This window comes from Serpula lacrymans (genome assembly GCF_000218685.1).
Source record: "Serpula lacrymans var. lacrymans S7.9 unplaced genomic scaffold SERLAscaffold_11, whole genome shotgun sequence".
NCBI classification, from domain to species: Eukaryota; Fungi; Basidiomycota; class Agaricomycetes; order Boletales; family Serpulaceae; genus Serpula; species Serpula lacrymans.
In genome coordinates this window covers 1,075,463-1,087,665 of record NW_006763300.1, presented here as the reverse complement: position 1 = coordinate 1,087,665, position 12,203 = coordinate 1,075,463, and the positions used below count along the sequence as shown (strand labels likewise).

Below are 12,203 nucleotides of genomic sequence, written 5' to 3'. Positions count from 1 at the left end.
TATGTTGAAGTAGCAATAAGAAACATGACGAAATTGCTTTGGGAGTGATTAAAATCAGATTTTGATTTCTCGCAGTTTATGAGCACGTACATCAAGAAGAATACAAATGAATCCCTCGTAAGGATTCTGAGCACACTCGCGCCAGACCAGGTCTTATCAAGAACCTGGCGATAATGTTGAAATGATTTGAACATTGCTAGAGAGGACAAGATGCAGTCGAAGACCATGAATGGAATTCTGAGCATGGCCGTAAGTTCATATTCGCAGGGTTCTAACTAAGGCACTCACAAAAAAATACTGAACCACTTAGGTGTACCACCTGTACAAACCCCTAAAGTCTCGTATAAAGCCGCCACAATGTCCGAAAGGTGTACTACATTCAACAGGTCAATATTTTAGTTTTGCAAGAGACCAAAACATACAATTGTCATAGTATACGAGAAAGCTGGCCATCCCCAACTCAGAAGACACCAACATAACGAACAATGTGATGACAGGGACTGTTACCCATTTATCTGTTTGGATTTCTAAGTCAAACACGGAAAAAATTATGTATAGTGAAGGCTTCCTACTATAGTTATATAAAGCAAATAATCGTAATTGAAGAATGGCTATGTCAAATATATTCAGTTTACTGTAGCGGCATAGGATTCGTAAACAGAAACCTTTGACGGGAAACATCAATATGACACCTGAAAATTCAGCCGTAAGCTTACAGCGTGCAGTTTTCAAATGAGTACATACCAATTATAGTGAACATTTCCAGTGTGAAGCCTGCGAGCCATAGTGACACATTATTACTTGCTGCACACAAACACATTAATAAAACAGCTCATGCTTACATCTGTCTTGAAACTATTAGAAAATAGGCTGATACAAAATGGCTCAAGCCAAAAACTCACATAGGTGTTGAAAGTTCACTGGCAGGCACTAGATTCACTGAGTTTGGAGTTACTTTGAGCTAAATGGATGTGTCTGACAAAAACTTAATAAAACTAAGTGAAACTCAGCCGCTGCCCGAGAGGCTATAGAAACAACTGAGGTATTCCTATACTAAACCCCCTACTACTTATAGTCGGAGGTGCTACTTGCTACAGTATAATGACTCCTAGGAGTACAATTGTGCTCCTAGGAGAACAATGGTGACTCCATGGAGAACAATGGCTGCTTCGGCAGAGACCGGGTTTATCCGGTTTTGTCAAAACTCACATGAGGCGAAAGTGACGATAGAGCCAAACGTAGCATAGCGGCACTGATGATGTTCAGAAAATCACCAGCCATACCAAAGCAGTGAGGCTTACAATGAAAAAAAGTGCTTTTATAGCTGGTACCCGCTTCTTCAAATTACGTTCACGTACCCATACTATCATTGGACACCGGATGCAACTGGTAAGAGACATGCACTTGGGCCTCCAGAGGCTCAACAATCACTGTACAGGTAGCTAGAGAATTTTCAGATGTAGAATAGAGTATAGAGAACATAACTGTGAAAGAATTTAGTGAATAGCTTATCTGTAGCAATAACAATAGCCTGACACTACGCTCTTGAACCCCAGAAGTGTGAATGTTTAGGGAAAGATGGCCAGACTTGACCAGATTGCATTCTGGGAATATTGCAATATCTTTCTAGAAAATGTCAATAGGTAAGCCCCTACAATGCCAGATACTTACTGAGCTGATTGGGGCCTCAAAGCGTCTGGAGAAACAAAAACAATGATGAGGTCGTGACTAGGCGACCGAAACAGGCAATCACGCACCAAGATAATCAATCAAAGACCGCTAGCTCCACTTCAGTGCGTACCGCACATGCCACCAGTCTCAGGACTTGGTATGGCCTGGTGGAATTTGACTGGTAAACTCCGTCTGATTTGGTCTGTGAGTGCCGCTGTGACCCAGTGTGACCAGAAATTGCAGAACCAATCCAAAACATGTGTCGTCTTTTTGGTTTTGTTCCGCTGCTCCAATGCTTCAAGTTCCTGCTTATTTTTCTACATAGGCAGCTAGAAAACTAAAAATTATATCTACTGGTCAAGTTCCGACAGTCTCAAGCTCAACGGCTGGTGAGTTATTCAACTTCTCCCCAGACCAATTGCACCTATTGTCCAACAATAGTATAAATTTTACCTATACAGTTTGTTAACTCAGCAACGTAATGTTCCAGAAATTTGAAATGCTCGCCTCGTCGCCAAACATCAGCACTGGCAAAGTCAGCCTGAGACCTTATTCCCTGAAAATAACGGCAATATCACTCACAAAAATCATAGGTATAGAACACTGTAGCAGCGACTGGAGGTTGCAAATTGAATATCAGAATGCAAGGCAAAGAATGAGAATAAAGTGGGTTCTCACCAACACTAAAGCGAACCGTGACAAAATTCACTAGATATAGCTCTAGCTCCTTCATCTCTGCAGGAGGAATTGAGCCCGGGGTTACTGGCATCTTGACAAGCATACAACTAGAAGATGAAACAAGTACTAGATTTCCGAGTCAAAGCTCAGTCCCAGCACAAGAAAGGGGAACTATATACTGGACGGCACCACAAAACACCAGTACCACAGCCTGTTTGATACATCAGTGCAAACAAGTGATTGCTGCACAGATGATATCTACAATATGATCCATGTCATTGAGCAGAACTCAGGTAGTGGGAGAAGATTAGACATCTTTGGGTGATTTATGAATATTGGTCTACAAAATCTAGATGATCATTTGATATCTAATTGCTGGCATATTTGATAATATGAGCAGCATGGAGAATCTCCATAATGCAATGGTATAAATGTAGTAGAACTGATACTTCATTCTCGTCAGGATAACTAGTCTTGAACCCAGCCGCACCCTTGGCAGCACTGTTGAGCGGTTCCCACATTCTATCAGACCAGTTTCTATCATAGAGTCCGTTTGGGAACTTGCGAGCACTTTTCCGGGAGCACAGCCATCTGTGCCGCTATGCTGTCATGCCACCCATTTGCACTCAGACTCATACCTCAACCTACACCAGTTGCTCACCATGAAGAGGAAGGTATCCGCCTCTTTGGCAGCTGAGGGACCTCCTTGCAAACAGAAGTGCCATTGCTATTCACTCAGGATGATCCACAATCAACCGGTCCCAGCTAACAGCCAATCAACTGTTGTTCCACAGATTCTACTACAACTGGACAAACTTCCAAGGACCGGGTGGTTTGGTCTGAGAGTCAACAGCATATCATGATTGACTATATAGTAGAGAACTGGAGTAAAGTGGCTGATGGTATGAGTTTTGCAAAGTCATTCTGGGTTGAGGTCGAGTTGCTATTGTCCAAAAGCCCCTTTGTGGGCGCACCTAAATCCTGGAAGACCTGCAGCGAGAAATGGGGAAGGGTAAGTACTCTTATCGGGGCTCTGAGAATCATTATATCCTACATCTAATGATTCTACCACAGATAAAGCACACATATCAGTTTATTGCGGCTGTAAGGACCATTTATTATTTTCTTATCTTCTTGTTCCATGTCTTGGTTCTCAAACATTTTTCCTGTTACACCTCTAGCCCTAGAGCTAGAGGTATCTTTTGCTGTCTTGCTTCTCATAGCCCTCACAGGCTTTCTTAACCATTGTTACCACTTCATATCGCAGATCAGAGACTGGGTAGTACTCCCAGCCAGCCAGCACAATGGGTAAGGGCTGGTGGGAGAGATCTTGCCAACCAGCTCCAAACCCCATCAGTGCCTGGTGATATTAATAAATGCTTTAGTCAGGATTGTACCTCACCATGAGGATACGGTTCCTGAACACGCATAACAATACTTATTATTAGTACATTCTCTCACCTGCTGATTAATCTTTAAAAGTCGTACAATAGTTATTGTTACAATAACACAAGTTTTGGACCTTTCCTTTAACTTTCATTCTCCGCTTTAACCTTTTACTGTAGTTTTCACACTCCGTGCCATGTGGCGCTTTCCATTTTGTTTAAACTCCACTTTCTTGCGCTGCACTGCTCTTTTTGTTATTTTAGATACAAACTCTCTCACGCAGTGAAGCGGGCTAGGCCCTATGACATCATCAGCCACTGCCTTTAGCAACTGTATAGTACATATGTACAAACAAACCTGTAACAGTATATAAACCCCAATAGATTAAGGGGACTCCTCAGCGAGTCCTCCTGTTGTATCCTCACAACTAACTTGTTGAAACCTAAGGGGTAGCCATTCCCTCATCATTTATCTCTATAGTTGGTTCTAGTTGTGCGCCAGAGTAATTAACTCTTGGTTGTTACACTAGGACTCGCTCTTTTTACTCTCTCGCACATTGTGCAAACCCGGACCCCAGGGTTAAGGGGATAGTATTGTTGTTTGGGAATATCCCGCATAGCAGATAGGTGCGCTCCTAGCAATGGCCTTGTAGTGCTTTGGGAGAAAAAACAATAATCTTGATACGCGGCCCCCAGCGTGAAGGGGAGTACTGTAGCTCAACAATAGTGTGGAACTATTGTTGATTAGATTCTAGAATACAAACCTTCTTCTTCGGATACCTCTGACCGGGCCGGGCACTTGCCTCCGCCAGTTGGAGAAGGGCTGACAGTTTAACAAGCGGGCCATCCCCTGACAATCATTCGGACCAGGGTTTCATTACAAATAATTTTAATATACAATTTCAAATACTATAGTGTGGGTAGTTGGGGATTGAGACCCGATACTCAGCTGGGAAGAGGTAGATCCGCAGATAGCAAGCAGGGACCCCCAGTTACGTTTTTTTTACCTTACACAAACAAAGAGAACAAGTCAACATGTCGTTGCAAAGCCAACCTGACATCAATGCTCTGTTGCACAACATGCGGCAGCAGATCTTGGCGTTGACTACACAACTCACCGAGCTGCAGGCGAACCCCCCTGCAGCAACCCCCTGGGTAGAAAAGAAGTTTAATAAGAAAGTTGAAGTCGTTGCTGACCCTGGCGCCTTTGAGGGAGACAGAGCGCGATTCACCGAGTGGTGGATCAAGCTCAAAATATGGGTTAAGGCAAATTGGGACGCATTTACCGACAATTTTGAGGTAGCCACTGTGGTGCTATCTTGACTAAAGGGACCTGTTGCGGGTCGATATGCCCAAGTTAGAATGCAGGAGTGCTACACCGCAGGAATGTGGCCTACCTGGGATGATCTCAAAGTTGAGATCAAAAAATATTTCAAACCGCAAGCTGAGCATGACTGGGTGCATGAGCACATCCGTTCCTTCAAACAAGGCAACATGAGGACGGATGATTTTGTAACCCGGTTCCTAGCCCTCTCCATCCAAGGGGGTCTTGGTAATGAACATGCAGTGGAGCTGCTAGAACACAATATGAACCCCCACATTGCAGAACAGCTTTACCTGCAGGATATGAGAAGCGAGAATCTCTCCGAAGCAGCGGAGGAGGTTCGAAAGATAGGTAGGGCCATAGAGCTCTACAAGATGCACCAAGGTGGTGGGACCACCAAAAACGACTATTCCCAGAGGAGGTCATCAAACCAAAAACAAAATCACTCTTGTGGGTTCCAACCATTCGGGTTGCAGCCAGGACGGGGTGCTCCTATAGATATTGGCGCATTCCAGGGCGGACAGAAGCGCAGATTCACCTGCTTCAGCTGTGGGCAGGAGGGGCACATGGCCTGAGATTGTACAAATGGAGTGCAGGCTGCTCACCAAAAAAACAACCAAGGGCACCAGGCGTGCCAATTAGAAACAGAAAAACCGGACAATCAGCTCAATTCTTTGGCCGGTCGTTCTTACGACAAAATCCGGGCCTTCTTCTACAATCAGCAGACCACTGAGATGAAGGCTTAGGGAAAGGGATTCAGAGCATAGGTCACTTGGGTGCCTTCGCTCCCCAAAACAATGAAGTAAACCACAACAAGGTGGCCCCTGCTCCAGGGTGTTGCACAAGCAATAATGGAAAGAAGGGGATGGCTCCCCAATTTGTCAATAAATTTCTAAATTTGTTATCCAAAATATGTACTTGTATGCATAGTTGTGACTGTGGAATTGCCCTGGACCCACCTGACAATATAGTTGCTTTGAGCACTGATTCAGTGGGTCAGGATAATGAAGGAGTTAATACTAGAAATACTTACAATACCACCGCTGTACCAGCGTCTTCCTTGGAGCGTGGCCCCGGCAAGACAAACAATAGGGCGCTTGATTCTGGTAAAAATAATGTAGAAGAAAATGTTTCTTTCAATACTTCTTCCTCGGAGCCACTTCCCAACAAAATCCCAAGGTGTGTGCTGATGTGCACATATTTATTCCAAAAGGAGATCTGTTTAGATGTTGGTGTGGAAAACCTTGCCCGGGGCATAGTACACCCAACTAGCGCACTGCTTGATTCAGGCGCTAATAGCATCTTCATAGATCAGGTCTGGGCAGAGCAAATTGGACTTCCCCTTGAAAAATTAGATGTATCTATTCCCATCTATAACATTGACGGTATGCTTAACGCGGGTGGCTGTATCACGCACAAATGTTCTTTTGTTGTCAAGTACCATGGACACAGGGAATGAGTCACCGCCAAAGCTACCCAACTAGGGAAGATTAATTTAATATTAGGCTGGACCTGGCTATTTAAACACAATCCTGAGATCGACTGGCAGACAGGAGTTGTCACATTGTCACATTGTCCTCAGGAGTGTGTGAACTTGGGTAAACCAAGTCATGTCTGTCAGAATGAGTGTCTTGAAAAGATAAACGCTAGTCACGTTTACAAGCTCAAATCTTTGGAAAAGATTGATGATGACGATGACAAGGTAAAACCTGAAGAAGAGATTAAGAGGCTGGTACCTCCCGAGTACCATGACTTCTGGAAAGTCTTTTTCAAACACAAATCAGAGCGCTTCCCAGAGGCTAAGCCTTGGGACCATGCTATAGATTTGAAGGACACGTTCAAACCTAGAAAGGGACATATGATTCCCCTCTCTGCTCCAGAAAGAGAGGAGGCTTCCAGTTTTATAGACAAATAGCTTAGGAAGGGTTACATCAGACCTTCAAAAAGCCCTATGACTTCCCCAGTGTTCTTCATTCCTAAAAAGAATGGTAAGAAATGTATGATTATGGACTATCGTTACTTGAATGAGTACACGGTGTCATGCACCAAAGTTGATTGGTAGCATGGACAGGTGTCAATAACGAAGCGAATATTCAAAAAGACTCGCCTTTGCGCCACACAGGCACAGTGCCACGTGGAATAGTAATTAATATTGCCTGTTTCAAACTTGTGGCTGATCAGCACCACCTCTATTAGGCAATCCAGTCACGCTCACCTTTGCTTTTCCATTCAGTACTTTCCGTGTTTCGGCATTTCAGCAAATTTTTGCGTCGCCACTGGCTACACATTGCATTGCGCCCTCGCTTTTGTCGTTTCCCTTCCTTTGCCTAGCCCCACCATGAGCCCCTTCCTCTCCTTTTTATTCTCACCTGACGGTCGTTTCTGGATCCCCATTCTAATCCACTTTTTCGTCACCTCCACCCTCCTCCTCCTCATCTTATTTGCACCCCCACCATTTCTGATGTCACCACTTCCTATCTGCTTCCATTGCCGATCCGTTGACTACCACGTGCCACTGCTGATATCAGCAAAGCCCCGGCGGCCAGTCCAAATAGGGCAACAGGTCCATCTTCATGACGTTGATCTGCCATCATATACTATCAAAACATTGGTCGCTCGTCTTGCCTGGTTGGAGCGTGGGTGGGTAGTTTTTGAGCTGGAGAAGGTTCATCCTCTTGTGTCGCCCATGTTCATTGCTGTCCCATTCACTTTGGTACACTTATCTTTTGTCCATCGTCTTCACTACAGCTACACCTACCACACGCTGCCTGGGACTCACTTGTTCCAAATTGGAACTACTCCTCTCCCTCCCTCGTTTGATCAGGTGGTCCAACACAACCAGTCCATTGGCAAGGCCATGGAACTGTAGGATTTGGACTAGGTGGTGGACTGGTGGCTCCAGTTTCTTTTTTTTTCAGCAGAACATTCATTTACAGTGTGATTATTTTTGATTTTTGAATCATTTTTATGGACACATATTTTTTAGAATGCCTGACTGACAATAAAGGAACTGTGTTGATACTGATAGTGTTTTGCCTTGCCTTTTTTTTACTGCATCTTCCCATGACATCATGATTTTCCTGCTCTCTTTTTGCTATTGGACTTTACTTTATGGCTGTACAAACCTGTGACATTACTCACAGCATTCATTGTTCTATCCCTTTCTTTTCCTTTTTTTGACAATCTTATCCTGTACTACCTACGCAGGATTCATCAGCGTACATTCCTTCCTTCATGTTCTTTCTCATTCTTTTTGCACAGCTATACTGTGCATAGCCTACTTTTCTTTCACTATATAAACCCCTGTATTTTACTTTGTAAAAGAACAACAAGAACTCCAATCCAGACTTCTTCTCTAATCTCAAGTTCACTACTCTCTGCTACTTGTGATCCAGTGTGGTCACAACACTTCCCACTGCTACCACTGTTAATTGCTGTCATCGTCACTTCCCACTTTTGAAGTCATTGTTATCCCTTTCGATTCGAGTCCTTCTGAGCACTACAGTTTGTGCGTTAGGAGCCTGCTATCACTGGGAACCTCGTCACCTCGTCATCCTCGTCATTCTCAAACCTACCTTGTGCTACAATTAGCAAGGTAGTGCTCATCTATACTTGTCACTAAGCCCCTATCTTCTATCAATTCAACTATCCCTCCTCCTCAAAACCCACACTCATACATCTCTGGGTTTTACTTTGAAGGATCCTCATACATACCACCCCACGAACAACCAGAGCACCCACTGTTCTAGGAGGCAAAGCCCATAAACAAGTTCCGTGGAATCTGGGAGGATTGTGTGTTAGTTTGTTTTTGTGTGTGGTTTTCTAACAACAGTTCTCATCATCGACAACGGTTAAAAATGCATATCCGCTGCCTTTGATTAGTCAGCTAGTGGACAAATTGGCTGGTGCCAAAATCTTAACAAAGATGGATCTCAGATGGGGGTACAATAATGTACGAATCAAAGAAGAAGATGCTTGGAAGGCCGCGTTCATGTGCCACCGAGGATCCTTCAAGCCCCTTGTTATGTTCTTTGGGTTGACCAATTCACCGGCAACCTTCCAGAGCATGATGAATGAGATCTTTGCGGACATAGAGAACTGTGTCGTCGTTTACATTGCCAATTTATTAATATTTACGAAGTCGGATGATGAGGCTGAGCATGACAGGATTGTGCAAGAAGTCCTTTGACGCTTACAGGAATGGGACCTATTCATCAAACCCGAAAAATGTAATTTGAAAGCAAAGGAAGTAGACTTCCTTGGTATGATCATAGGCCAGAATGGAATCAGGATGGACCCTGAGAAAGTTCAAGCTATATTGGATTGGCCAGAACTTACTCACATTAAAGGAGTTAGGGCCTTCCTTGGCTTAGGTAATTTCTACCGAAGATTTATTGAAAATTTTGCAAAGATAACGAGACCGTTGAACGATCTCACTAAAAAGGATATCATTTGGCACTGGGGCGCCAAGGAACAAGAAGCTTTTGATAAGCTTAAACAGGCATTTACAACAGCGCCCATACTGGCATTTCCAGAATTAAACAAAGAGTTCCGGCTAGAAACCAACTCTTCTGATTTTGCTACTGGGGCTGTGTTGTCAATTAAATGCCCTGATGATCTTTGGAGGCCTTTTGCCTATTTATCGCATAGTTTGTTGCCTACAGAGCGCAACTATCAAATTTACAACAAAGAGATGCTGGCCATCATTAGAGCTTTAGAGCACTGGCAGCACTACTTAGAAGGTGCTAGGCACCAATTTGAAATTTGGACCAATCATAAGAATCTGGAGTATTTTATGACAGCTCGAGACTTGAACCGGAGATAGGCCCGCTATGCGGTGTACTTGTCTAGGTTTAATTACAAATTAATTCATAAGCCTGGAAGTTCTATGGGGAAAGCAGACACTTTATCCAGAAGAGAGGATCATGCCAATGGCATCGAAGATGACAACAAGGGTGTCACCCTGATAGACCAATCCAGGGTTGCCAATGTTCGAATCAGGCAAGATTCTGATCTTTTGGAGGTCTTCAAGAAAGACATTTCCTCCGAAGAGAAGGGGTGCCTTGACTGCAATGGAAACTACTTATGGGAAGACGGGCTCTTCTGCTTTAAAGACAAAATCTATGTGCCTGAGTTTGCAAGGATCAAGGTAATAGATAGACGTCAACACTCCAGTGGCTGGGCACCTTGGGTGGCAACGAACAATGGAGCTGATTTCCAGAAACTACATGTGGCCTGGCATGGTCAAAGACGTACAGGAGTATGTAAAATCCTGTCTGAGATGTGCCATGGCAAAGAATTCACATCAACCGCCGGCCGGTAAACTTATGCCAAATCCGATACCAGCTGGTCCTTGGCAGGATATATCAGTTGATTTCACAACAAATCTACCTGAATCAAATGGGTATGATTCAGTGATGGTGGTAGTAGATTGCTTCTCCAAAGAAGTGGTGTTCATCCCCACCAACAAAACCATTACCACCACTGGTACGGCAAACTTATTTAAAGATTTCATATGGTCTACCCATGGGTTACCAGAAACGGTTATCTCTGATAGGGGACCCCAATTTGCTAGTGAATTTACAAAAGAACTTTGTCAGATGCTGGGCATTAAACCTAAATTATCAACGGTGTTCCATCCGCAGACCGATAGACAAACAGAGAGGCTCAATCAGGAATTGAAGCAATATCTCCGTATATTTATTAATGATAAACAGGCGGATTGGGCCAAGTGGCTAAAGATAGCCCAGTTCTCTTATAATATTAAACAGTCATCAGCTACAGGAAAGGCACCATTTGAGATTACAAGATTGTACCCCCCCAGAATGGGTGTAGAGCCTGGTAAAAGCAAGAACGAGGCTGCAGGGAACATGGCTAAGGACATGAAATCTGTCTTGGACGAAACGCGCAAGGCACTATTTAAAACTGCAGAGTAGATGAAAGGCAGGGCAGAGTGTAGACACTCCAAGGCCCCTGATTACAAAGTTGGCAACCTGGTCTTGTTAGATACCAACCACTTAAAATTGAAAGATTGGCAGTCTAGAAAACTGACCAAAAAGTGGATTGGTCCTTACCGGATTAAGGAAGTCAACCCCAATGCAGTGGAGCTGGAACTCCCAAAACGAATGAGGGTAGTACCCATGGTCAACAATAGCCGTGTAAGACCTTAGAAAGGGCCACTGCCAGGACAGTGCGTAGACCGGCCCAGACCGGTGGTGGTCACTCAGGAAGGTGAAGAAGAATTTGAAGTTGAATGGGTGGTGGATACACACTTAAAGTGTGGAAAGTTAGAGTTTCTAGTCCTATGGAAGGGCTATGGAGACGAGGACAAAATGTGGGAATCAGAAGCCCATCTGGACAATTTCTGCAATATTGTTTGCAAATTTTATTCTAAGAATCCCTCGGCTCCTAGGAAGCTTAGAGGTATGGATTCGAACCTTTTTAATTCCTTTTTTCAACCTATGCCCGAAAATTTGACTACTACCTCTGATATTTGGTCGAGCCTGGAAGTTGAGCCTTAGAAGGGGGGTAGTGTTACAATAACACAATTTTCGGACCTTTAAATTTTATTCTCCTCTTCAACTTTCTTTTGTAGTTTCCGCACCCTGTGCCATGCGGCACTTTCTATTATTGTTCAAACTCCACTTCTCACACTGCACTGCCTTTTTCTTATTTTAGATACAAGTATCTCATGCAGTGGAGCTGGTCACACGGGCTGTGCCCCATGATATCATCAGCCACTGCCTCCATCAACTGTACAGTACACATGTACAAACAAACTGTAGTATATATTCCCTAATAGATCAAGGAGACTTTTCAGCGAGTCTTCCTGTTGTTTACCCACAACAAACTTGGTCCTATCTAAAGGGTAACCACTTCCCTCAGTTCTTTATAGCTTTGTCTGAGTTGTGCGCCAGAGTATACAAACTCTTGGTTGTTACAATACCCACATGACTATGATTTTACAGGAATAGAAAATATTTGCCTTCGGTGTCAATCAAGGAAAACCTGACATGTCCTGCTAATTACACTGGGTGCATAGACAAACATATACATGAGAAAAATCTGGAAAAAAAGCTTGAAAGCCAAAATACTTTTTTCCGATATTTCTCCCATAATTATTTTTTGTTTTACAAAGGGGAAAG

The 12,203-nt window shown here is 43.7% G+C and overlaps 2 protein-coding genes across 2 annotated transcripts; one reads left to right on the top strand and one right to left on the bottom strand.

The window, feature by feature from the left end:
- Positions 1 to 156: 156 nt before the first annotated feature.
- SERLADRAFT_410299 (uncharacterized protein) lies at positions 157 to 1,281 on the bottom strand (the record flags this gene model as incomplete). The annotated part of the gene is made up of 6 exons (XM_007321500.1): positions 157 to 196; positions 289 to 373; positions 423 to 515; positions 745 to 804; positions 903 to 930; positions 1,210 to 1,281. The coding sequence occupies 6 exons, from the start codon at positions 1,279 to 1,281 to the stop codon at positions 157 to 159; spliced, it is 378 nt and encodes a 125-aa protein (XP_007321562.1).
- Positions 1,282 to 4,769: 3,488 nt separating this feature from the next.
- SERLADRAFT_441009 (uncharacterized protein) lies at positions 4,770 to 5,804 on the top strand (the record flags this gene model as incomplete). The annotated part of the gene is made up of 3 exons (XM_007321499.1): positions 4,770 to 5,033; positions 5,064 to 5,607; positions 5,680 to 5,804. The coding sequence occupies 3 exons, from the start codon at positions 4,770 to 4,772 to the stop codon at positions 5,802 to 5,804; spliced, it is 933 nt and encodes a 310-aa protein (XP_007321561.1).
- Between the last annotated feature and the right edge of the window lie 6,399 nt (positions 5,805 to 12,203).